The sequence below is a fragment of the Drosophila serrata genome, unplaced genomic scaffold (assembly GCF_035046125.1).
Source record: "Drosophila serrata isolate PLE 108 unplaced genomic scaffold, ASM3504612v1 contig_240, whole genome shotgun sequence".
NCBI lineage: Eukaryota > Metazoa > Arthropoda > Insecta > Diptera > Drosophilidae > Drosophila > Drosophila serrata.
The window spans coordinates 9,610,148-9,637,861 of NW_028257138.1; the positions used below are offsets into that span (position 1 = coordinate 9,610,148).

General features: G+C 38.5%; 2 protein-coding genes and 1 long non-coding RNA gene across 21 annotated transcripts in view; 1 reads left to right on the forward strand and 2 right to left on the reverse strand.

Annotated features, from left to right (window-relative positions):
* bru2 (bruno 2) overlaps positions 1-27,714 on the reverse strand; it is a 63,608-nt gene that overhangs the window by 31,212 nt on the left and 4,682 nt on the right. For 3 of the 19 annotated variants that reach the window (XR_015271288.1, XM_086831253.1, XM_020952363.2), the window contains exons 2-5: positions 22,611-23,628; positions 16,179-16,405; positions 14,680-14,762; positions 11,451-11,499 (exon numbers count right to left, since the gene is read on the reverse strand). Coding sequence is in view for 6 of the 19 variants with exons in the window: in XM_086831253.1 (XP_086687379.1) it covers positions 11,451-11,499; positions 14,680-14,762; positions 16,179-16,405; positions 22,611-23,362 (1,111 nt within the window). In the remaining 13 variants the exon portion in view is untranslated. Of the gene's footprint in view, positions 1-2,722; positions 3,010-6,821; positions 6,999-11,320; positions 11,340-11,450; positions 11,500-14,679; positions 14,791-16,178; positions 16,406-16,496; positions 16,517-22,610; positions 23,629-27,714 lie in introns of those variants that run through there. The other 16 variants (XR_015271291.1, XM_086831262.1, XM_020952367.2 and 13 more) reach the window with 10 other exon arrangements.
* On the forward strand, positions 7,851-8,710 carry LOC147644051 (uncharacterized). Its single transcript, XR_015271292.1, has 2 exons — positions 7,851-8,072; positions 8,187-8,710. It is a non-coding gene; the product is annotated as an uncharacterized LOC147644051 (long non-coding RNA).
* LOC110184006 (ribokinase) lies at positions 16,580-18,179 on the reverse strand. Its single transcript, XM_020952371.2, has 2 exons — positions 17,987-18,179; positions 16,580-17,917 (listed from the first exon to the last, which is right to left on the reverse strand). The coding sequence occupies exons 1-2, from the start codon at positions 18,040-18,042 to the stop codon at positions 16,663-16,665; spliced, it is 1,311 nt and encodes a 436-aa protein (XP_020808030.2). The 5' UTR covers positions 18,043-18,179; the 3' UTR covers positions 16,580-16,662.

The following is a 27,714-nucleotide window of genomic DNA, read 5'->3' on the forward strand; positions in this document are numbered from 1 at the left end:
TTTTCTTGTGACCCAACTAAAATTGACGTTTGCCAGTCTATTGACAGACTGCCTAAAGAAGACGATAATGATGACGATGATGGGCTGGGACGAGATGATGCTGATGCTGATGCTGATGTCGGAGCTGATGGCTTCTTGTTTGTACATGGCCAACATATAGACATAAATATGCGTAAATAGACAAGTTTCCCCCGTTGTGCCCTTTTCTTCTTTCAGGGGGAGGGGGGAATGTATGTAACTCAGAAGAAAGTGCAAATATTGACAAGAGTTTCCATTTTGCAGGTGGCCCAAAGTGGAACAGTTTTCTGTCAGTTGAAAGAGTTTGCGACATATGCTAAACCAATTGATTCGGTACGCGAACGTCCATTACTATATAGTTTTGTATATATATAATATTTTGTATATATGAGCAGCACGTGGGTACATTTGTTTTCTGTGACGTTTTCGTAATCACTTTGTTAACGCTTCGCTGGGCCCTCGACAAATTTTAAATTGCGGCATAATTTTTCCAAGTGCCCTGCACTTTTGAATTTGAAAAAAAAAAAACACATAGTTAACTTGTGCTGTTTATGCTTCCTAACCCACATTTAACAAACTTTATACACTATCTCTGAGCTGGAAATTAACTTGACAACAAGCTGGCTTGGCTCAGGTTGGCTTGGCTCGCAATTATCGCATAAACTTTGCATTTACACTCTGAACTTTGCCTCATGTGGTTACCTTTATTTTTTGTATATGTTTGTCGGTGGTTACTTCGCTGCTGTTGTTGTTATTATTGCTGCTAAATGAAAATATTCAGAGCGTAAAGTTACGCTTTTCCATTATAAGCGAGTCATTCGAAGCATGATAAAATCTAATGTGTGAGAGGTTTCAGTCTCGAAGAATATCGAAAGTGAGTTGTGATTCGGAAAACATATACGAAAAGCAAAAGAATTGAGGTTTATTATTACCCAAGAAGGTAGAATTTTATATAATTATGACCACAATTAAGTTTAGTTGAACATTTTAATAATTTAAGTAGGTTTTAATGCAATAATTAGCATAGTTTCAGCTTTAAGTGTTGTTTAATAGGCAATAACCATATTCCTATTCACAAAGTTATTTTAAACAAAATATATGCTAATGTTTAAAAAGAATTTCAAGGTACATAATGAATTTTAGTTCATATATTTAACATTTATTCCTTATTTTTCATAATATATTCATAGTAAATATGTCACCTTAATAATATAGCGGACAAATTGATCTCACAAATCATCTAAGTTCTGCCTACTTTTCAATTTATATTTGAGTATTTTTAAGTTCCTTGAAAACTGAATTCTTTTTGACGAGCCGTTGACACTTTGTATTTAATACGACCTGCACTCTGTGTCTTTTCTTTTTTTTCCTCGTGTGAGGCTCCTCAAAAATGAAAAGCTAAAGAAAATTTGACAACTGACAATTTCCGTTTGTTGACTTCGTTTTCGCCTTTGAGTGATTATTTACCGAGGGACCATTTTCCTCTCCCATTCCAATGATTCATTTTCTTTTCAAAAATCATTACGTGAGTGGAAAATATGGGATTACAATGATCCGAAAACACTTGTTCTCTTGGGGACACTATGTATATGGGGGATTTTCATTAGTTGGTATTTGCCCAGATGTTGCCAGCTCTTGAATATGTATATATATCAACACAGAGAGATATATTTTATTCAACAAAATGGGATGCTGCTAAGGTCTGAAGGTTGACCTTGCCGGTGAGAGGTTGACGAGATGGTGACGAGGGCGTTGAGGTGACAGGGCAGAGCTCATCGACAGCCGCGGATGAAGGCTATTTATATGGCCCGGCGGCACACCTACTTCCAAGCTCACACACTCGACTCACTCGACCGGAACGCCAATTGGATCGGAAATCACCTTTTGTCTGTTATATTTGCCAACTTAAATATATGTAGGTATGGGTAGTGCCAAACCCCGAACCCTTACCCCTAGCATTATTATTTAGAACTTCCCCTCATCAGCTGTTCTGTTCACAGTGAATTCAATTATTTTCGATTATTTTTCACAGGTAAAGAGTTAGGCAACAAGTTCATGATATATATATAACAGCAGTGGTAAATGACTATAAGGAAAAATTTGTGTATTTAAATGCGTTTTTAAAAATAAATCAAATAGTTTTGTATGACTTTCTAATGATAAATATAGGATATATTTAAGGTTAATTGATACAAGCTGTTTGCTAATGATAACTAATTTTAACTCATAAGTTAATGATATTAATAAATAAATATTTAACAACAACTTTTATATCATAAATTAATAATGATGTTAAAAAAATGTTTACTCTCTTTATAATTGTATATATAGAGATAGATTATTGTTTAAATAAAGAAAGAGGCTTTATTTCTTTTCAAAAAAAGGTCTATGATCAATTTCTAGTACTATATAATTAAATATGTAAATAATTTAAAAAAATTTGTAGACATTGTTTTATATTCCTTGACAATTATTCTATACCATTCCCTACCTAATTATCCCCCTTAAGTAATCCCCACTGTACTTCCTATTACCTATCCAGGCAAAGTTCTTATCGTACGCTAATTATTTAAATTCTATGTGCATTTCAAAGCCTCATTTACAAACGTTCAAAATAAAAAATAAATCGCTGAATTTGCGTAGTCCGATTTTTCACTGAATGCAAGTCGGTCCGAGTATCTTTGTATCCGACGAATACGAATACCTGGGAATCAATCACACACAGACACACACGTCTTGAACTTTAGCTTTGACACGCGCTTGCGCGTCTGTCTTAATTTCCGTCCACTTTTCCGAACTATCTCTATAAGATCACTCTTTTAGTTTTACCCAACACGTCTCCGATTTGAGAGTATCTGTTAGATACGAGACGAGGGAATTTCGACAATTTGTTCAGGTTTTTTGGTGTATCTTTTTTATTTTTTGTTCCCCGCAGTCAATCCGCAAAACGCGACTGATGTCTGGGCGATTGAGTGACAAACTGCTGGCGACGCTTATTTTTTTCGCTGCCGTTTTTGCGCTTCGTTCTGCGGTTTATTTTACTTGATTTTTGTTGTTGCCTATACTCTATAGTTGTAGTTGTATCGCGTATGTACTTTAGCCATTGTGTGCTCAGTACTCGGTACTCAGTTCACGATGAGCCTGAGCATGGCGACGTCAACGGCAACGGCAACAGAAGCGAATAGTTCGAATACAAATATATAACAGAAAATTATTATCATTATTACTGCCGCTGCTGCCATACGGCTTTGTGTCAAAAATGGCAATAAGAAACGCGTGCTGGCTTTAAAATTGAGCTTGGGGAAATTGGGGAAAACTATGAGGATTAAATGAAGGTTTAAAGTGCACTTTTAGAGAGTAAAGTAAGGATAATCGTTAGCTTGAAGAATGGTTATATTTGAAGTTCCTTATAAGTCACTCTATTACCTCTAGAGGAACCTAAAAGATACTTCCCCCTTATCTCCTATTAAATCCGGCTTTCTGAGCCTGGCTTCCTCTTTCTCAGCGTTGCATATGTTACACGTTCAACTCGTATATATTCTTAAATATTTCCATAAGCACTCATATTCCTCTACCTGAAAGAGGCCTTCGACTTGGTTGGGGTCTGGGTTTTTGTTTATTTTCGTTTCGTTTCGCATTTCAGCAGCTACAGCCAGTCACAGTGACAGTCCGTCACATTCACGGCAGTTGTTTAATTTATCAGTTAACAGTTCAGAGCTAAAAGCTGGGATCATAATTCAGCAGAAAATTGTAAACACTTTTGGTCAGCTGACCCTTGTAGAATTATATTTACAATAAATATGCAATCGAAGCTTAGAGAATATATATACCTAGAATAAAAGTGGATATGATCTCGAAATGGCGCCACTGATGGGTGCTTGTGGATTGCCCTTCTTATCGCTTGCTCTCTGAATGGTAAATTTAATTAAAACCGAATGGAAAATAAAACCAAAACCGAGCCATATGCTGCCGCAACAAGTGCTGAACTGGTTGGAAAAATTCAGGGGGGTGGAATTATAAAACAATACGCCCCCTAATTACGGAGATACAGATGCACAGATACAATTGGGGAATGGAGAGGGGAGACGAAACACTTGAAAAGAACAGACGCACCAGGCCATTTTCGATAATTGAAAATAATAATTAAAATTCCCTGATTGAAGGGAGGCCAACAACAGGCGTAAAGGCAGAAAATAATAATAATAAAAGCTGCGAGAAGGATCGTCAACTGACGTCCACAATTGGAGTGAAAGATGGCCATAAAAGCCGGCACAACTGCAGGGCATACATAATACAATTTGTATCTGTTAGTATGCAAAACGCGTTGTCAGTATCTGACTTCACTGCCTCCCTTCTGTTTTTTTTTTGTTCGTTCTTTTGGGTCATAGAGCCCGTTAGCCGTATTTGTCCATCAGAAGTCATCATGGAATCGGTTGTCACATTCCCCCCTCGTCACATTTCCATAGAATTTATAAACTCCCTTCTTGCCCCGTTCTGGGCGTGCGTGATTTCTTCAATTAATTGTTGTCTCCGCTTGGTTCGGCCGAGTGCCAAGAACTTCGAACGTTGCACAATGTCGTTCTCGACAGTAGTTTTTCTTTTAGTATTTCCCATCATTGTCTACACCTAATTGGAGGACCAATGAAGAACTTTGCCGGTCCATTGTGTCGTCGAATGCAAACGTCAACAAAAGTCCATGAAAATATGCATAATTCTAACAGGCCAAAACAATGACAATTGTCTACGTAGAATGCAATTCATTCTGTAAATCTGCAAAAGGGTTTTTGTGCAATATGCAATATGCTTGAGAAATACAGTAAGTGATTGAATTGAGAAGTTTATCAATTATGAAAGAAATGACAAGAATAAGTCAAGTTGTTGGACTTCGAGAAGCTAAAGATTACATAATTGAGTCAGTTGAGGAATTATTCTTTATAAATACAATTTAAAATTCAAATCAATCTGAGAGAAGTATATGTAATGCTATTTATAATTGGTTAAGAGATAGTGACAAAGTCTTATTGGCTCAATAAATGTCTGACGTATAAAAATTAAAGCATGCTAGAGCTCTTAAGTTGCTAACTGGTTTTTGCACTCGTTCCAGAGAGATCAATCTGCTTTTGGGCCTCATCTCATTGCATCTATAAACCAAGTGCGTGTTGGGTGATTTTTCATCTCCGCCACTCCACCCTGGCTTTTCCCATTAATCTCTATCCCTATCTATCTGGCTCCATTTAGGCCTCCTTGCCATTTTGGCTCACAAATCTAGCAATTATTCACATATTTCAATTACCGCTCGTCAAGCGTAAGAAATGTCTGGTGGCATACACACACATGACAAACTGCAGCTGCAAGTGCAACTAGAAAATGCCACTGTGAAAATGCAACGGCAATTGCAACACAGAATGCAACGCACTTTCGACACGCAACCTAGGAAAATTTCCCCTCGGTTTATGTGGAATTTCCAAAGGCGATTTCAAAGATGCAAAGATAGGAGATACAAAGCAAAACAAACGGCAAACAAAAACACTAAACAGCTGACTGAGGGACTTATATAAACAGAGACAAGCTAATTTCTTTGCGCAAAAAATAATAAAAATAATAATAATAATAATGGAAATGAATTGAAAACTGGTTGAGACAGCAGCCGGTTCGCTGGAGAGAGAGAAAGAGATGCTGAGAAACTATGAAGAGAATCTGGGAGAAGCCGGCGGCGAATGACTCAAGCTGCAAGCCAAGTTTATTATTTGTTTTAGCCGTTTTCAGTTTTTGTTCCTTTTTTTGCATTTAATTATTCGCTTTGGTTCGTTGTCGTTTTCGTTTGCTCGTTTTTATCTTTAATTTTTTTTTGTTGTCAAATATTGTCGTTGTTTACTTTTTGGCAATTGCCAAACGGTATGACAAATCCAATCTTATGAGCTGCGGGAGCTTCTGCTGTTCTCTTCTGGCATAGGAAATTAATGTTTTAATGACACTTATTTTCGTCCCCCATCGAAATCGAAATTGAAATATGTACAACGTATGCTTGCCCCGATATTTTCCGAATTTCTTTTGCGGTAGATTTCCCAAACCTATTAACTTAATGTTGGGTAAATTATGAATTATGTATGTGAAAATTCTTGAGTATATCTGAGATGAGAGATTTTTTTAGAAGAATGCGTATTTTAATATATTATTTGTTCATTTTTATTTAAAACTGTTGGAGTATTTTTAAATATTTTTAGTGGCCTGTTTAGAATATTGTTTATTAATAAAGCCAAGCAGCTTTTTAAATGTTTTTAATGGGGAAGAATGATTTTTAAATATGGTTTAAAAGTACTTTTTGGTTTTGAAATAAAACCTTGTATTTTTGTATTATTATATTGATTAAATTTATGTAATATTCGTACTCAAAAACACAACCTTTTAAGTATCTAATTGAGTATTTATTAAATGTTTTTTAAGCATTAAAGGTCCACTTTTAAGGTCTCATGTATTTTCCGTACATAACAATTTTTCAAAACATAATCAAACACATTGCTGTTGATTTCTTGCAATTAATTGCATTTGTTATTAACAATTTGTTGCCACACCGCACACAGTTGTCAGTTTCCAAATCGTTTTCCCAATTACTGAATCAACCATGATTAAGTCTGATGGAGGGAAATATTTCAATCAATTGGCTGTGCCAATATAGTTTATCAATAACGTGAAGTTCGAGAGAGAGATACACTCAACGGTTTCGGTTTTCAATTAAGGCGTCGTAGATTTATTTAATTTAAAGAATTTCATTTATATCATTTTATGGGGGGAGGGAGACCAACCACAGATACGGATACGTGCCGCGAATGAATGACAACTGGCGACAACTACAGCACGTATCTAGCGGATACTGGTGCGCGACTAACAAATAGTGAATAACGATCGACAATCTATAGTGCGATCAACGATCCACGATCCACGATCGACCGGCTGACTGAAGAGAGTCCCGCGTGAAGACTGAACGGCAAAGTCAAAAGCCCGCGGGCACTTCGCCCCGCCGATCAATTGCGCTGCACTTTTTTGAAATTATTTCAAAGCTGGCAACATCGTTGAGGCACTTGCCGGCTCTCTCTCTCGATTTAGTGCTCTCTCTTTCGTTTGAGATCTCCCTCTCTCTCTCTCTCTCTCTCTCTCTCTCTCTGTGTAGTCTTGAAGAACAGCTGTTTCGGCCACTTGTGGCTCGCTCGCCAGAAAGCTAATTAGCCACGCTCGTTGCCTGCCTTTAGATGTTTGTTTATTTATGTTTGCTCGCGGGGAGTCATCATCGGTTGACACTATATATGAGCTCTCTCTTTCTTGCTCAACCGCTTCCCTCTCTCTCTATGAGAGTATGGCTCTCTCTTTCGGCTTAGTGCCGGGTTGACTCAGCGTTTTTCCTGTTCATGGAGTGAATTCTATGTGATTGAAACGAGCAGTTGCAATGATTGATTTCATTTCAATTATTATTGCAATTAGGTGTTATTAAAAAGTATTATTAATTGCTGTTTCCAAATTGCTTTTATTTTATTTTGTATCTATAAATAATCTTTAAAGAATATTAAGATAGTATCTACAACATCAAAGATAGATATAGTTTTCGTTTACTTTAAAGTTAGCTTTAAAGACCATAACTTTAGATCTTCATAAATAAAAAAAAAAGGGAATTTAAAAGTTTATTACTTGGACTGCAATGACATTACATAAATCACTGGGCATTTAGCTCCATCTCACGTCTCACTAAACAAGTTGCCCCGCATTGAACACCGCCCTCCCCCCATTGACACACCTCATGTGCAACCCATCCCCAGGTTTCGAGATCTTCTAACACATTTAATGCCAAGTCAAAGTTGTGTGTGCTCACTTGACAAGATCGCGACGACCTAAAAGGTTTCGAGACGCGAGCAATTAACATCTAAGCTACAAAAAACGAGCCATCGCAGATACAGATACAAAAGTATCTATGTATCTGACCGATGCGGGGCGTTGTGTATCCATATCTATATCTATCTGTCTAAGCGAGCGATCACGTCAAGGCACAGAGAGGAATATATATTGTGAGTCTTAAATGGATATAAGGAAGTTCTATTACAAAATTGTATCCGTATCTTTGTATCAAATTTAATCATCTTTCATCATTCACTTCATCTGACATTTTTCTTTCTGTGCAGGCTTCAAGAAAATCAATTGAAGAACGGTTGAACTCGCCGAACATAGAAAAGCGCTTTGTTTTCGCTGGCCAGGCCCGCAGAACGTTTTATAATTGAATCGAAAAGTGTGCTAATGCAACCAGCAAGCGCGTATCTGAGTATCTGGCAGATACCAGGTCAAACACAACTGCGGGCTGAAAAATTGCAAAACATGAAAATGCATTCTCAGATCTGAAGATAATACCGCCAGAGGAGAGTTCATTTAAATTCCTAACTTCTCCAAAGAATCTCACGGATGCTTAAGTGACAGAAAATATATTAATTATCTTGTCATTGTTAAAGCTTTTTGTTAATTTATGTGTGTCAAGTTTAATTACAATACGCTCATAGGAAAAAAAACATGTAGTAAACTTAGTGTCTAGGTTTTGTTTTAACAAACAATTTCGAAAGCAAATGCAAGCTTTAATATGTCTCCTTCAAAGTGTAAGTTTGTTTGTTTGTCAAACTCATAGTTTATTTAATAAATTTCCTTTCCTTTTCTTAAACTCAAGCTGTGTTTTGAAATTGATTCGACGCTGTCAGCGACTGACAATTCGCAAATTAATAAACCCATTAATTTGAAAGCCAACAGGCGTACAAATAAAATTGTGTTCATAAATAAATTCATACGTACGAACCGTATATACATACATATCTATGTATATCTAGTTGCATTTAGCTCGCATCTCATTAATTTTGGTATAATTTCGAATGGCCAAAATGGATGACAGAGAGGGCAACAATCGATTGGATGGCAGCAGAAAGAGACGGATGCCAGAAGAGGCAGCAAAAAAGACATCCTCAACTAAGCCAAGCCAAAAGGGCAGGCTAAAAAGGCGGACAGCAACAACGTTGACGACAAAACGGCAGCTAAAAGTATTTAGAATTTCTGGCATTTTGTCAAGTGTCGCCAAAACATTTCGCACAAAACACGCACGTGGAAGGGAGATGGGGCTAAGATATAAAGCGTGCGATAGAGATGGCAAACAAAGGGGCGGTGGGCGCTATGTATGTGTGTTGTTTTTGTGTGTGTACTAAGGAAAATCTTGCACTTGTTGCATTTTGCAAAATTTGTGTGGCATTTGAAAATGTTTGGCATTTGTTTTTTGCTTGGATACACTATCCCAAATGAGTATCTAGGCTTTGGCAGTATTTTAAAACAAAAATTTGTCTTGAAATAATATTGAAAATAATATTTTCAAATTTTTAAAAATATTTTTCAGTAATTGTATGACATAATATACTTTGCTTTTAATACAAAGTACTTTGTCGTAAGAAAACTGTTTAAAACTTGTTCCTAAGTAGGATTTATTATACTTTATATAACAAACTATTGTAGCAATAATTTTATTCTATCATAATGTATTATAAATGTACCATTTTATAATAAGAACGGACTTAGTTCGCAAATTTTATAAATGTATGAGATTTATAAAATATATTCTGAACCCTTTTTGTAAGAGCATTTCGTATTCCCCATATCAAAAGTGTATACAATTTTTGGGTTTATTATATTATGGCTTCCCTTTCGGCAATTAATTTTCCTGATAAACTAAGGCGAAATCACAAATGAGTGCATTTTGACAATACTTTGACATTTGGACACTGTCCGCTTAAATTGAACAGCGAACATTTCTAATTTTGCAAAATACACACACCTCATTCATTTAGGTTTTTGGTGGCGTTATTTGTTAATATCCCCGTTTATTAAATCGACGAAACCAAAAACGTAAACCGACTGATGCGTTGAGAACTGAGAGCGAAATGCTCGCTCAGATGGGTGCCAATTTTTCGTTAATTTACCATAAAATTTCGCTGTTACGTATTTTTAATTTTGTGATTTATTTTTGTCACGCGTACTCACAAACACACACACACACTTGACGCAATCGAAGAAAAACCACCTAACAAAAATACAACTAAAAGAAAATTCTCTAATGGTTTTTGGATCAGCCGGTGTTAGAGAGCAGAAAAAAAGTGTTTATATTAGATATAAAATTAACAAAATTATTTAAATAATATAATATAAAGACAATCTTTCCTATTGATATCATAAATACATCTTATAATATTTATTTATGATGGTAATAATATTATTTCAGCTTTCTCTCATCTCTAAGCTAAGGTAGTTGGCCCCTTGAGGCACTAGTACACAATAGGGGAAAACCAAGGAGAGCAATTATGTAAGGGGGAAAAATGGAATACACAAAAGGGAACAACAATCGATGGACATCGATGTGAATGCGAACGATGCCCTAAACATTTCCGCTGCACACGAGTCAGTCCAAAGACAACAAGAAATGCCACGAGTAGTCCCTCACACTCACGCACACACACGTATGGCAAAACGAAAGCGGAAACGCAGGGCATAAGTGGAGTGCAAGAAGGAGACAGAAGAAGGACATGGCAGGGCAATCGCTTTCCGATTTCTGCGATAGGCAAAAGGCACAATAACGATTTTCCGATTTGTATTTCGCAGTGAAAAGGAAAGAAAAGGCGAGAAGTGTCAACATATATGGGATAGCTTATGTCCTTAATTTATTCTTATTAAAAGTTAAAGTTTAATGCGTTTATAATTATGATTCTCAGGTTTAATTTACTATTACATTTTTAGAGTATTCCTTAAATTCTTTACCATTTCTTGAAAGGAAATATTACCAAACTAATCGATTTAGTTTTCCAACATTCCCCAACTTATGAGCTTAAACCTCTTTACTTCCGAGAGTAATATTTCATTGGTACTCATTTTTCTTTTTGTTGAAACTCGTTGTTCGAACGCCTTCAATGGTTTTTCCCCTGTTCTTTTCAGCACATATCCTAATCGATTTATTGGTCTCACACAATCCAACTAATACCCGGACTGTAGCCAGTTAGTTGTCCCCCCTTTCTGCTCCTTCATTCTTGTCCTTTTTTTCTCTCTTATTTTTTCACTCGTCCTGTCAGTTTGAGCATTATTCATTTTCATTGCCGCATTCCCTGTTCGAACCTCGAATTCTTTTGCCTGCTTTGTTTTGTGTAATCAAATACAGACACTATACCCCTCCATCTCCTTGATGCCAGCTTGTGATTAAGCCCGAAGGCTTCCACACACACACACATATACACTGCAGGAAAAAAGCGGGAACAGGCAATCAACTGCCAGGAGAAAAATACAGACAGCAGGAGGAAATGGCGAAGGGAACGAGGTATATGCAAGGGCCAATATGCCCCGAAAGGATACATGAGTATCTAAAGAGAGAAACTTACCATTTCGATTCTCACTATCCGCCGGCTTCATCTGAATGGGATGGTGCATCTGTCAAAGAGAAAAAGAGCAGAAAAAATAGAGAATAGTTAAAAAAAACGGCTAATAAGTTTGGGAAATGTGATTGAAAAGCCCAGTCCTTGGATTAGAAAATGGTTTGGTGTAGTTTTTGAGTTGCAGAGTTCCCAAAGTCACAAGGATTTAATTTGGAAATTAGAATAAAACCAATTAGGAAATAAAGGTTTACCACACTTATCCTTAATAAACTTTATACATTTTCCCATATTTAGCAAACCATTAAAGCTAAATCGGTTATACCAACAACTTCTTCTCGATCAACAATGATTTCATTAGTTTATTGAAGTGTTGTTCGATCTCATTAGATTTGATTTTGGCACACTTGGACGGCAAATGTAGAGTGCTAATGAAATAGCTTTCCAAAAAAAAGAACCCAAAAGATAAATGAAACAAAAAGGAGGTGGTGCCGGAGGGGAAGCCATTTCATTAACGCAGCCATTAGCACTTGAAAAATGCAATTCAATGCGATGCTTTTAACAAGTTTCCCCATTTATTTTACATTCGTTGGGCCAACTGATAAGGTCCCTGGGTCCTTTTGGTCCTTGGTTCTGTCAGGCAGTGGCCATTACTTTGATTTCAATTAACTTTTCATTCAAACGGTTCGAGCAGCGGAAATGATAATAATAATACTTACAACGATATTAGAAAATGGAGCTTCAATTGCAAGAAACTTTTTCTGTTTTTTCTCTTTTTGCATTGGCAGACAGTGGCGGTGGGTGTGGGAAAAAAGTCCTGACTCTGAATGAGTGAATGATGTTCAGCAAATTGAAATGAAATGCTTACGGGTTGAGGCCGACTACTCCACGTCCCCTTTTTCCAACCCAAAACCGGACAGAACCGGCGAATAGAAGTCAAAAGGCTTTTGCGCAAATTACGAGAGAATGTCACCGCCTCTGGTACTTGGTCCTTGGTCCTTGTCCAGCCTCAGATCTACCCACCCTCATTGTTGCGCCATTTTGCTGCTCTATTATTCAAAATTGACAGTTGAATGAGTAAAATGGCTGTCTGCCTTTTCTGGCATTTCATTTAAACTGAAAACTGTCTGTCTGTTCTCGCCGAGGAGGACTATCAGGAGGACTAGTGTGGATATGGGCAAGTAGCTATGTCGTGTTTGGTTTAGTCGAGTCCTGTCTGAGTTACCCTTTTCAATTTAATGGCATCGAGGCCCTAATACGATTTGTAGAAACTTACTATTTGGTCCTTTTCTGATTGACAATTAGCTGTCACAATATTATGGTTAGTTTTTCGGTTTGTCTCGGAAAAAAATGGGAAATAGAGTACAAAAATATTTATCATTAACGTTTTGTAGCACTGAACAAAATATCAATATTGCCCTTTTAATATCTAGAAATTCTTTGTTTAAAAAATATTTCATATAATATTAATTAATGTTAAATATGCTATTATAAATGGAACTTTTCAAAATTAAACTTAAGTACCAAACCCTTTAAATTTTCTTCAGAAAATCATTTAATTTTTGGTATCAAAATGTTGAAATACATTTTTCATGACATACTTTCAGGCTCGCCACTTAAGTTTTCCCTCTCACTCTCTTGCTCTTTCCATCCCGCTCCATCCCCTTTCCCTTGAACTGTGCAACTGTGTCTTTTCACACGTGTCAAAAAATAAAAGGAAAGAAAACGGACACCGGCAGGACACTTAATACTCAGACACACACTCACACATGCCCAGCACTGGGCAGTTCAAAACAAAATATTTATTGTGGCCGAGCTTTTCCACTCCCCATTTGTGTGTGTGTGTGTGTGTGTGGAAATGCGGACATTTTAACGTCTGTTTACCTATCGATTATTTCAGGTAAATTAAGTAGCTTCGGAGCTGACGAGGACCTCGATGTGGCTGTCGCCATCGATGTACGACGTCCGATGTCCGATGTCCTTTCTGTTGAGGGCAGCCTGCCAAATGCATTAAAGGATCAGACACGCTCACACCCACACATAGTACGCATACCTGGACATTCAGGCAGGCACTTACTTACACAAACAAAGATCCACCACACACACACAGAGAGAGAAACTATGGGAGTTGGGGGCCATGTGGTCATTATTTTGTCAATTACACACGTGGCGCCATTTGACCAAGCTCCTGTTTCTACACATGTGTGTGTGTGTGTGTACATCCTTTCCTCCCCCTAAATGGATGTGTGAGTAAGGCAGAGTCCTTGTTTTAGTGGCAGCCAAACGTTCCTATATGGATTTTCCATTAACGATTTGAATATGTAAATCATGGACAGGCGGGTGCCAACAGTGGTCTCGAATTCGATTTATTTGTTTGATTTATACTTGAAAGTTCTTAAGAGAAGAGTTCTGAAGATCCTTAATTAGTTTAAAATATATATATTAAGATAAATCAAATAATTTCATCATGAAAATAGGGAATAAGGAGAATCCTTAAAACTATTTAGAACGATTTTATGTTGTATTTTAAGGACTTCTGTATTAATAATATAATATGTAATTATAATTATCTAATATTGTATCACTGTGCAGGGTCATATCCTGCCTATATCCACCCGGTCATATCCCTGTCCGGATCGAAGCCACTGTCTCTCTCTATCCCTCTCTGCCCCCTTTTGGAATCTTAGTCTGTTTGCTTGTGCGTGGAACGCTTCATTTAATACGTTAACAATGAGATTGTCCTCAATAATTGAATCCACTAATTGACTGATGATTACATTTTGTGTTGGCCATACAACAACAGGGATCCGGGATCCATCGCAGGACCCTGTTTGCAGGACACCCAATCCCCATCAACCCTTCCCCGTCCCCGAAAAACCATGCATGGGAAAAGTATGTCATCGATCGATCGGGGGTCGCAAGCGGTTGACTTTCTCAAGCTGTATTATTCAAAAGGGCGTACAAACAGTTACTACACTTGCTATAAATGCATATGTGTGTATTAACACACACACATAGAGAGCACGCACACACACGCATACATACATACGCAAAAATACGAAAAAGAAACGCACACATACACGGACATAGAGAACAGGAAAAAAAACGGGCAGAACTCAAAAGCTACATAGATGATATAGGGATGAGATTTTTGGGTGTATCAGTGTATCGGTGTGATTGTGTGTGTGTGCGTGTTTGGGTGGGTGGGGGTTGAGGTCAATGTAGGGGATGTACTTACCCCATCCAAGGTCTTGATGTTGTGCAACGCATCCTGGGCGAGCAGGGCGGCCTTTCTTGTATAGTAGGTGACAAAACAGCACCCTGCAAACAAAATGAAACAATCGAATACAAATCGAATACAAATCAAACGAATCGATAGACAGTTGCAGACAAGAACATATGATACAGAACAAACGTACTATATATTATAGAAATATAAATATATATATATATACAGGGGAGCCATTGTAAGCTAAGGATTTTAAATTCCTTGAAAGTGCGCCAAATAGTATGCTATACTTTTTAATGAGTATATTCTTTGGCACTTTTACAAGTTATTTCAAATTTAAATTAATTTTTTGTAGCACCCCTGATAGATTTTTTAGTTGCATTTACTTCTTATAAACTTTGAACCATTACAAAATTATATTCTTATGGAATTTACTATATTTTGGAGTATATATAATCATGCAAATTGAGTAATTTTGATCAAGGCTTAACGCTAAATATATTTAATAATATAATCTATATGGGACAAGGCTTGGCATGCTTATTTTTAAAGGACACAGGACGAGCGCTTCATGCAAGCCATGCAAAGGATTATGAGACATGGACAAAATATAATGGGGGACTACGACTGAGTGTGGCTATAGTAAGGAGTATATGTAAGTTCTTTTTAAAAGTATATAAATACTGAATTCCCCTGTGAATAGATTTCAAAAGTCCTTTTAAAGAATTGCAACAATGTTAAAATTAATTAAAACTTAAATATCTATAATCTTCTGTTATAATTGCTTTTCTTTTTATATCCTCTTATATTTTTTGACTATGTCCTTTCTCCCCTCTATCCATAAATTTATTGCTATTGGATTACTTATTGAACTTCCGGAAAGTTGGTTGCTTCAACCCTGTGACCTGAACCCATCTAAGCTATCCACAGGTCCATTACGCAGATTAAATTATAATCCACCTCCGACATGGCTGCCCACAACCGCACTCCTGGCGGCTATCATCGTGTTAGCCGTGTGCTCGAACACCTTGCTCCAAGGATTAATATACATCTACCCATATACGCAACCAACCCCTCCAGAGTCTGGACCATAAATATGCATAATGGAATTTACCTTTTCGCTGGCAAGGAAAGTTTGCAAGCAAATGCGCATATTATTCTAATACAGCCAAAATTAACCAGAGCAACATGCTCATGTGCACTCCTGCACTCGACCGTGTGTGTGTGTGGAAGTTTTTCCCGTTTATACACGCACAATTATGGCCAATTACCCCGTCCTGAGCCAAAACTTTGGCCAGCAACAGACCCTCAACACCTGGTCTGAGGGGTAGCAAGTTTTAATGTTGATGTTGTTCGCCTTGCCATCAGCATAATCATATTACTTGATGCTTAGCCCGGGGATCGCAATGGACATTGGATGGACATTGTAAAATTTGATTGAACCCCCTCCGCCGGTTAATCTGCACATTTGTATGTAAGCCCATGGAAGGTTGTTATGTTACACTTACCTCGGCTAATCGATGTGACCTTGTCCCGCAGGACATTCAGCGTGTGAACGGGTCCAAACTGCTCGAACATCTGCCTTAGACGGGGCTCATCCCAGGTCTTGGGTATTTGGCCAACAAACATCTTGATGTTGTCCGCATCCGGCTGATCCTTGCCTGGATCCGGACTGTTTGTCTCCATGACCACCAGTTCGGATTTGATGGAGAGGTCGTCCATGGGACTGTTGTCACTGAAATTACAAATTAATAGAAATATTTTAAAGTTTAATTAATTAAAATAAAATGTAAAATAGTTTGAATTCAAAAGGGATTTGTAATTACTATCCTGAATGTGTCTTGTAAGGCGTCTTCTGCTAAAATTTTTTTGAACCTCTTAATTATAAATAGAAATATTGGCAACAGAATCATTTTACAATTTTGTATATATTTGTTTCTAAAAGTCTATTTTTCCTTGATGATGGATGGATTTAATTTAACTGGATTATTGTCATGTGAATTTTGATGTTCTTCTCTTCGTTTCTTGGCCATTTACTTGAATCTTCTTTTGTTTCTTAACTGGATCTTTTGTGGCCTGTGAATCTGATGCTGAACGCTGTTTTGGGCTCGAAGCTGGATTCTCTGGAGGTGGTGATTTTGGTTCCTCTTCCTTTGGTTTTTCTTTAGACTTTTGTTTTTGTTTTCCCTCAGACTGTACAGATTCCTTTGAAGGTGGATCAGATGCGGAACGTTCTTTCTTTGCGGTAACATCTGCTGTAGAGGTCTGCCTCGAACCCGGGTGAATCGATGGCGAATGGTGCGAACGACGTTCTTTGGCAGGCACGGGATCATCAGCTCGCAGGATATTGTAGGTTGGCGTGCAGAGGCAAAAATTATTCCTCGCTCCTCCTCTTCCCGGGAAACTTGGCTGAGTGCCCATCCTGCCCAACGAATAGGCAGCACAAGAATGGGCAGCAGCGATGTGATGTTCCCGCGAAAGTTTAGGGAAGCGGGCTATGTGATAGGCCAAGCTGCCTATGAACGCATCACTGGCACCAGCATGATCCGCCAGGTGGGGCACATCGGCAGCTGGAACATGGGTACATAGGCCGTCCTTGTCCCAATGGTGACTCATGTGCACTGCTCCATTTTCCCCCATTGTGATGATCACGCTCTTTACCCCCTTGGAGGTGATGATCTCGGCCGCAAGCCGAGCATCGTTCAAGGTCTCTATCCCCTCCATGCCAGCCAAATGGGCGGCGGCTCTCCGGTTTGCCACAATAATGCTTGGTTTTTTTATGAGATCGGGTGGCATATCCGTCTGCAGGGGAGACATGTGCAGAATGGAGACGCCCTTGAATTGATGCAGGGCACACATGGTGACTCTCATGTTCGTCTCCAGCTGACAGACGAGCACCTTTGCCCTGCGAAAGACCTTCTTGGCATCGGACACATCGCTGCCGGAGAGGAGCGCATTCGCACCGGGCACATTGATCTTGTAGTGTTCTCCCTCCTCCGAAACGGCAATCTCGTGCATGCCCGTGGGGCTGTCCTTCTGACCCACATACTCCACATTCACCGCTAGATCCGTCAGGTATTTCCGGTATTCGTAGCCGGATGTATCGAGGCCCACATTGGCCACCAGAGCCGTGGTGGCGCCCAGTTTGGCGGCGGCCACGCATTGATTGGCCGCCTTGCCACCGAAACAGGACTCCATGCAGGATCCGGTGACCATTTCACCGGGCCTTGGCAGCTCGTTCACATGTCTGAGAGGGATTTTTTTAATCGAATTTTAATTATTTTGTTGAATTTTTGTTTTCTGTTCGAAAGCTCACGTTATGTATTCAATGGTCGCTGCCCCAAAGACAACGACATCCAGCGACTTTCCCATCAAGACGGCAGGTGTTTGGCCTAATAATTTGGATTATTGTCTTATGTTTTGTAAAGTATTTGATGGAAACAGCTACATGACTGACACTTTATGACAAAACAACTATGGATTTGGAATACTTTGTTTAAGTATTTTAAATAAATGTTTGAATTCACAATTAAAGAATTGCCTTCAATCACTCGCAAATAAAGTGATTACAAATCTCAAATTGATGTTCACAACTTTACCATTGAACTTTTATGGCCAACATATTGTTCCTTTCCCTTCTTCCCTCTGGATTTCTAACTTCATTTGCTAATGACCATAAAAAACAGAGAAATAGAGACTCTCTGGTACTGAAGCGAAGTTGGCTAGCAGCATAAAATACAAATACTAATTGTTATTAGCAAACTAATCTAATCTAAAAAGTTGTAAACGTTTTTACTTTTGTTTTGTGGTTGACCAGTCACTGAATCCCCGTATTCGAGGAGGGAGTTTTTCCAGGACTCTACAGAGTCCTGAGTCCAGAGAGGGGAAGTGGGTCTTTGAGTGACTGGCAACGCATTGAACGCTCCACTTTGAGGTCACTTTCAGTCGGTTTTTGTGTGCTGCCGAAAAAGTTTTCCCTTTTCCCAGCTCACTTTTCCCTTCAGTCTTCCTCTCCCATTTCCCATTTTCCGGGCAACGTTGTTGCTCCTAATGGGGCTTTATTGGGTGCCCTTGATGGTGTACAAAATTGACTTTTGGTTGGCTGTCAATTTTGCCGCCGGCCCTCGGTTACTGAGCTGATTTGCCGTGAGCAGAAGTTGTCAAGCAGTTGGCCCAATAAATTTCAGCACTTAATTGGTTCAGCCGGTTAGTTTGGGGAGTTAGTCCTCTGACACAGGAATTTCCTTCAGATTGATTTAATGGTAGTTATGGGGATTCTTTGAAGATTTTACACTACATAAGGGGGGTACTTATAGCTGAGTATTCTTAAAAAAATTAAAGATTTTAGGTGCAATTTAGAGCTTAAAATTATGTAAGGAGTTTACCTTAATAATCATATCTTAGTTAGCTTTGTGTAAACCTAATTATTGGTGTTATTACATAGCAAAAATATATTACACTTTATCATTAAATTTGTATAAAATACTAACAGAGTTTTTGGCAAATTTTATGATTATATATTTCGTTAATATAGAAGCTATACCTTTGACTTTATAATCTTTGACTTGGTATGTTCATGTTTGGTAATTAATTCCAAATTGTACCTTATATAAATGTTTAATTTTACCTTTATAAGTAAAATTTTTATGAATACTGACTGAATTTTATATTTCATTTGAATTCATCCTTTATAGTTAAACATAGACTTTTCTTTACTATAATGTATTAGAGGTTTATAATATAATAATACACTCTTTTTAAATATTACAAAACTTCACAGAGTTCCTTAAATAATATATTAATCTTCCAGAGTATACAAATTAATGTAATGGCCATATATCCGTTTGTACCTTAATGCTTATCTCCGATCTGAATACCTAATGCAAAACAATTTATGCAGCGCATACTTTCGGGCTCGCAATTGAAATTTCCATACATCTTCGCCCAGAGGGTGAAACACCGAGAGAATGTCACTGTGTTCGCCCCCGCCGTTTCGGTTTCATTATTAACTCAAGCTATCTCACGGAGTCATCTGAAACGATGCCATTTAGGAAATTACTCCCAATTTACTTTTAAATTTCTTCATTTTCCAATTTCCTGCGTAAGTAATTCCAGTGCTTGCAGCAGCTCCGCCCCATTCATTCATCCATCTACCCCAACCTTACTCCCTTTTATTCAGTTATGAAACACCTCCCATTTCCCGAGATGCGAAAACCCCGTGACACTCAGCGAAAAGGCCGTGAAAAGCGCGAAGCCAGCCGCGGGCCATCGAATGACAAAACGTTATTAATCTATTAGAGCCGGGAACGAGGACGAGCTGAAATTGTCTATGTCAAGGTGATAAATTCAGGCCTACCTGCCTGCAGGTGAATAATCTGAGATGGGACTTTAGGTAATCATCGGGGGAGTTACTTAGAATTAGGGGAGGTACTTTTTATATAATTTAAAAGCATACATAGGATATACGAATAAGTTTTGAAGTTTGATTTTAATTTGTTATTATCAATATTAAGAGGAAACTTTTAAACATTGAAACTCTTAATAAAGAAAATACTCTGGAGTGATTTGTAAATAATATCCCTCAAGAAATCTTAAATTATCTAAGATATCCTGACTAAGTATCATTTATTTACTAATTTATTTATTAAATTTAAAAAGAACATGTATAAATATTCTTTCAAACCATCTCTAAATCAAATCCCATTGGAACCAACCATGGTGATAGATAGCACTTCCTGTGCCTACAGCATTTACGCATTGAGTGTGTTAGCCTAAATTTAAACAAAAATGTAAAACAAAATCTAAAAATGAAACCAAATAATATAGGAGGGATGCTGGAAGTACAAGTGCGAGTGGAGCAGCGACAGGTGTGTTGCCCCTGGAGTCGTCCAGGCAATTATTTGAGGCAGGCGCCAATCCTCGGGGGGAGCCAGGTGAGCCTCCCAGCTAACTATCCCTCCATCTCCCAGTGTCAACTTCTCACCGTTCGTTTCAGCGATTCCTCTCCGTTTGGCGAAAGAGCTCCTTGGCGGTCTCTTGGGGCTGCGCCTGTGCATTAATAATTCAGTTTCATTTAAATGCGACCAGGGCTTAATGAGAAAATCGCCTGCGGTGGGAGCTGAAGCGCGTCAGAAAGTGAACGGTGATGGGGGTGTGTTGGGGGATTTTGGCCCAAAGGACACCAGGTGTTTTCCAGCACCACCGCCAATGAGCTTGACGATGATGCTGATGACGATGTTGTATGGCCGCTCAATGCGCGAATCAACAGCTGGGAGCCTCAGGGTCGAGGGTTGGGTGACAAAGGTCTCCCAAGCAGTGGTTCTCAATTATCGAAAAATATTCTTGATTATTATTGGGTAATTATTAGAAACTGATAAATTATTTTTGTAGATTTTTATTTAAAGGAATTTATAAAAGGAAATCGTTATTGTATTTTCTGCAAATATATGTTTACTCTATCATAAATTTATACCCTTCGTCAACCACTTTATCTAGCTCTTATAAAGCACGTATATCGTTTTATTAACTTTATTTTTAAACCACTTTATAACCACTGTGCATTGTGGCGACACTACCCTGACGTGGCACTTAATTTATGATGGCAGTTTGTTATGCCGCGCCTGTCACAACAAAAACAAACAGCTCAAAGATAGAGGAAGCAAAAATGTATATACAGATATATACATTTACAAGAAATGAAGCAGCCAGGGAGGCTGGGCTGGCCGTTATAAAAATGACCCAACATAAATTTAATAATTCCAGCTTTATTATTTAATGACCGAGCACGACAGCAGAGAAAGGCCGGATAGATGATAGTTAAGTTTCCGGCGATTTCTTCAATGTCCGCTCCGAACATCATCATTATCATCATCATCTTGGAGAGCATTACGACGATGCCATAATATTATAATTACAATGTCCTGTCAATAATCATTCGCCATTATCGCCAATGACTTGGGCTATGTGAAAATTGTCGCCCTGATGGGCTGCTGCCAATTAATAACATTAATGCAATGCCAATTATCATTAGCCACTTGATGGCAGTCGCGGCTTGTCCTCATCCCTTAAATACATATCTCCCCTTCACAATTACTTATTTTAATTAAATCAGGCTGAGAAGTGGGCGGTGGGAATTTCCTTCATTTTTTTATAATTTCCGGTAAAGGAAGCGCCCGCAAATAGAAAATGTGGCGCACGTCCGAGAAATAACCATTTGAAATGTGATAGCCGAAGTTGTCTAAGGGGGATGGAAGGTGGCAGGTGGGCTAGCTGACTGGCTTGCAGGTGACGTCCCGGTGCCAGGCTATAGGAAATTGAAATGTTCCATAGCGGCAAAGGTAATATGCAAAGTGATAAGAAATCGAATTGATTGGTAAGAGCGGACCAGGAAAGAGTATAAAAATAATGCTAAATTCGTTACGTTCAATGTTAAAATAAAATATAAATAATGAATAAATTATCTAGTACTTAAATGATCTATCAAATCTGTATTTTATGAAATATTTTGTTTATTTTCTAGAGGAGATACATAACTAAACAATCCCTTATAATTATCGCAGCAATTTTACTTTATAATTAAATATTTACATCAGCTGTAAGACTGGGAATTACCTGTTAATAAACCCATTATTTCATTAAACATTTAAATTATCTAACCCCTTAATACAGCCCCAAATTCTTAAACACCAAAGAAAGCCCTGTAGGCCTCTATCACCTTTACAGATTTTCAAGAATTTTCCCTGTCCAAATAAAGCATTGCATACTTTGCTGCGCCAAATCAAATACCTGGTTTAATTTTCTTTAAAAATGTATTTGCATTCACCCGATTTAGCCGGGAATTCCGGGCCCCCCTGAAGCTACAAATCATTAGCGTGTAATTAGGAGTCATTAGGAGGCATAGAGAGAAAAAAAATATAACAGGGAACCAAGTTCGAACTCACCAATTGGGAGGAGGAGCTGCAACTGCGGGTTGTTCGCCTAATGAAGTTCTGGAATTAATGCTGGAATTCGACGTCGCTGCTGCGGCAGTTGCTGCTGCTCCCGCTGCTGCTGCTGTTGCGGTTGCTGCGGTGCCGGGTGTTGGTGCTGCTGCTGTCGCTGCTGTTGCAGCAATTGCTGGTGGCGCGGTGGGGCTGGAATTTATTTGGTTGTGCAAAAGTGTTTCAAACAATGTTGTCGACATTTTTGCCGCTACGGCTGCTGCTGTTGCAGATAATGCTGCGATGTTGCTGCTGCTGTTGCTGTTGCTGTTGCTGTTGCTATTGCCGTTGCTGCTGTTGGGCCGCAAATATGGATGAAAACTTTTTGCAGCGCCTGTGAAGGTAGTGGTCGCTGCAATGGCACCTGAAGTTGCCGCCGAGCTCGTTAGATTCTCTAAATACTCGTACTGAAGTTGCTGCTGCTGCTGCTGGCTATTGTTGCTGCTGCTGGTGCTACTTAAATTGTTATTGCTAAAAGGACTATTGTTGCTGTTGGTGCTGCTGTTGGAATTGCTGTTGTTGCCATTAGCAACATGGGCAACAGGTGCCGTTGTTAGCATTGTTGTAGCTCCTCCCGGGTCGCTAGTCGTCTCTAACGTTGCTACTGCTGTTGCTGTTGCTGTTGCAGTTGCTGCTGCTGTTGCTGTTGGTGTTGCTGCTGCAGAAATGCCACTCAGTTTATCCGCCTGCAGATTCAGGGATTGCAACATCATTTATTACAACTCTGTTTTGCCTCTGCACTGCGCCGTGTCCTGCAGCTCCTGTCGCTAATTACTTTTAGTGCCGCATTTGGCGTCGCCTGCTTTTTAATTTGCTTCGGGTTTTAGTTTTATTAAAATTGTATATTTTCCCGCTGTAACCCTTTTCGTTTCTCCTTTTGTTTATCACAGTTTTTTCCCCTCCTCAATTAGCCTCTGCGTTTGCTTCTATGTTGTTTTTTTTATATCCCTTTTGGGAGTTGGCTGAGCTCAAGTTTCAACTGTAATTAAATTAAGAACAAAGTGTTGGCTGATTAAAAGACATGTATTTAGAGTTGAACGAAATGCATTATTAAGTGGACGAAGGGGATGTGTGCTAGATATAAGTGGATAAATTAAGTGGGAGAGACATAATCGTAGAAATTAAAAAGCGATTGGGTCTTGTATATATTTTCGTAAAAGAATTAATAGTAGTTACAACTAAATATTATTTTCTCAAGTATGGAATTATTGTTCCACTTATTTATCCTTTTTAATTTAAGGATTGTTAGTCTCAAATTCAACTTAATTTCTGCTTTTCTTATAGTCATTTCAATTTCTAAATTCCATGAAACCTTTAATTTCCTGAGTTGAGCATTCCTAAGTTGCCTTTTCATGTGTATTTATTAATTTTGTAAGTATCCTTCAAGGAAACCGCAGTCAAAATGGCTACCAGATCCTTCATAACCACGCCCTTTCGACTGATCTCCTGAATGACCTGAACGGCATAGCTTAGCGCATTTGAATGAAAGGCATATTGACTGACGCACTGACGGACTGTCGTCCTGACAGAGTGACCGCAGTACTTGGACCCACTCGACTGTCTGCATTGAAGTACTCGCTTTGATACACACACAAAGATACAGGCATAGAAGCGTGTAGTGGTCTGTACACACACACAGTAATGCATGTATGTACACTGGGAAAAATATTAAAAAGTTGCAGTTAAAATAATAATAATATATGAAATACAACATTATTTATATTCGTATTTTTGTTAGAATTTAAGGTCAGGCTGTTTTGGTTGCAGGTTGATTTTCGAAATGGACAAATTATTGAATGGTAAAAATAGATTATTAAATAAATAATATTATAAGATGCTTTTTTTTCAGTAAATGGAAAACTTTAAAGAAAATAGCACTAGTAAAATTCTATTATTTCTTTATTAAGATTCAATTTCAGATTTCAGTTACAAAATGCAAATTCTATTTGATTTTTCCAATCCGTTTTTGAAACCATTTGCTTGTGAGCATTAAACTCCAAGGTACACATATATATGTATTTTAAGCTTGGAACCTTGGAATAAACTATTATTACTATATTCTAGATAAAATCTAGCATCCTTAGTTTTTTCCAGTGCACTGATGTCGGCAGCTGACGCTAAACAGATAAGGATTTCGAGTGCGCTCGCACAGTGAAGAGCCGGAGCTCAGTTGGCCGCATAATGTTGAAGGCTCTAGCTAATTAGTTAAATTGAAATCAAATTATTTGTTGTCGCACTTGACTGGCCACAGGCATGGGCGCCTTAATTAACGCGCCTGCACATACACGGATTTCAATAGATATACATGTATGTACATATAGAGGGCCAGGAGTGGAGGGTAGTTAGAGGGTGTCTATATACATATGGTGCATACTGTACTGGCAAGGAAAGCGATTACGGCTTGCCTGATTGCTTTATGCGATGGCCGGATGCATTAAAGGCAGAACTAATCACGTTGAAGACTTTTACTTAAATTTTAGTAAATCACTAGCACTTACATTAATATTTAACAGGATTTTGGTTTCTTAAGTTCATTTCTTAATTATTTTTTCCATTTTTAAGAAAGTTAATTAATCGAAAAATCAATTAATTAATAAGCTTATGAATGCTTAATGGTTACGTAGACTTAATATAAATATTTCTCTAACCGCCAATGCTTAAATATTTTTTCTGCCAAAAACCCCTTACATATTTTTCTCCTTTAACCAAAAAGTCCACAATTTTCCAAAGAATTTGCCACCCTAAAATCAAAATTCACTTTAGGAGCACACCCTCACATTTTGGATGAATTTCTCTGGTGTTTTCCAGATAATCGCCGCGTAGCTCACCGGTTTTTCTATTATTTTTTAATATTTTCCAACGCTTGCATATTTTCGCGCTTTTCTATTTACGTTCTCAGCTTGTTTATGTTCACAGCGAACGCGGTCTTTCTCTAGTGTTTTCTTTTGTTTTATTTTTTTGTTGTTTGTATTTTTTCGGCTCCGTCCGCTCCTCTTGGCCGGCCACTGGCAACTTGGCAACTGTCGCCGCCGTGGCAGTCACCATGGCCAACGGGCATCATCCGCATCATCCGCAGCGTTGGCGAGGCGTGCCGTGGAGAGCTTGTTGCATCCTCTCCCCCACCCGGTTTTGGCTTTCCCACCCTCGAAGCGTGTTGTGAAGGCAGCCATCGGTCTGCCAGCGGCATGCTTGTGCTCGTGGCCCCTAAATAATACACCCAACCCCAGCCAGCCCTCAAGCCCAATATCCTGGCTTCTGCGGATCCTTGCCACTTGCCACGCGCTTATCCCAGCGCCATCAAACGATGTCGACGACGCCAGCATCGTTCGAGTGAGGGTATTATGTTTTTAGGGATATTTTAATTTACCACAAAGGATGTGAAAATATTTAATGAAATACTAAAGACATTTAAGTATTCCTCTCTTAATTAGAAATCGATTAGAAACCAAACCTTAACATTAAATGTGTTATTTCTATCTACTCTTTAAACTTATTAAAACTCTATATATATTCTTAAAGTAGGGTATTTCGTAGCCTTCTTAGTTCTCTGAGAGATTACCCCTGACTGCTGCATTATGAGCAGTTATCGGCACTGTTGCTTCCCCAACCAGACGATGTGGATGTGGATCCTGCAGCTTTAACGAGAAGCAACCAGCTGTGCCATCCTCGTCGCTGCTGCTGCTGCTGTCACCTTGTAATTTTATTTATCTATTGATTATTGAGTATCTCTTTTCTATTTATTTGCCTTTGTTTGCCCACGCAGCGTTGACAGAGAGAGAGAGAGAGAGAGAGCCACCCCCAAAAGCTATGGCTCAACCTCAACCCCTCCATGGCACCCTTTGGTATTTTTATTAAACCAGATTCCTATCCTCCTGTGAGTGGGTGTCTGTGTGTGTGTGGGTGTCCTGTGATGTGTGCCTCTGGCTGTTTTTTAATTAACTTTAGTGACAATATTTTGCCCAGCAGCTGCTGCCTTTGAAAAGCCCCCCAAACGACACAGACACAGACAGGGAGAGATAATCAAACTTTGCCCATTGTATGCAAATGTGGGCAAAACACCGAGCCGAGTCCGGGGCATGTTCTTCTCTCATACTGAGTTCTAGGTCCCTGGATCCACTTTGACCCCAATTCTCGGTGTTTTCTCTGTCAGCGTCTTGCCATTCTGTCATTCTGACAGTTGACATTTCGTAAAGATGTCACTTGTCCATGGGTTGCATTGTGCCGGAGCAACCGAGAGTCTCTGGTTCACACACATCCCAATATGTCCAATCCAGATTGTTGCTGCCCTCTCCGCATTTTCCCATTCACTTGTTGAGCGGTTTTTCCTTATCTTATCTCGAGTTTTATACGTTCGTTCCTGTGTTTGCTTTATTGTGGTTCTCGGTTTTTTTTTTCGCCTTTTTACGTAGTTTTTTTGGAGACAATATGGTTCAACCTCGGATATGTACATATAAATCCAAAATAACTGGAGTTGGTGGAGTAAAGATGAACAGGTTTCTTATCTTTAGTTGCAGACAAACTTCAGATAGTTTGAGTGTTAACCAAGAATTATGACTAATTTGGTGAAAAATTGTGAAGAATTGACGAAATATAATCCACACTTTGAGTGTCACACTTTTGTTGTTATGGGTCTTTAAAAATGTTAGTCTCAGTAACAGCTTAGCCTTCTTTTTAAATATTTTTACGTACTTTAAAAGTGTGTAAAAGTAATAAAAGCTTTCAAATTTGATAAGAAAAATACACCCAAGGCTTTCTATAGTTTGTTACACATTCTAAATCAGTTTTAAAAATATAAATTTTTAATTTCCAACCATCAACAGCTTTTACTCACTTTAAGAACCTTTATTTTATTAGATATTCCTCAAATATAGGTCACTTTGCAGACGTTTCACTTGTTACATGAGCGTTTCTTAGAATTTTCACACACCATATGCCACCGTATTCATATCAAGTACATTTTATCTACAGATATCGGGGTAAATCAATCAAGTAATCACTCGATATGCACTCGCGAGCTGCACTGATCGGAATCGATATATAAAATCGTAATTAAAACCTCGATGAA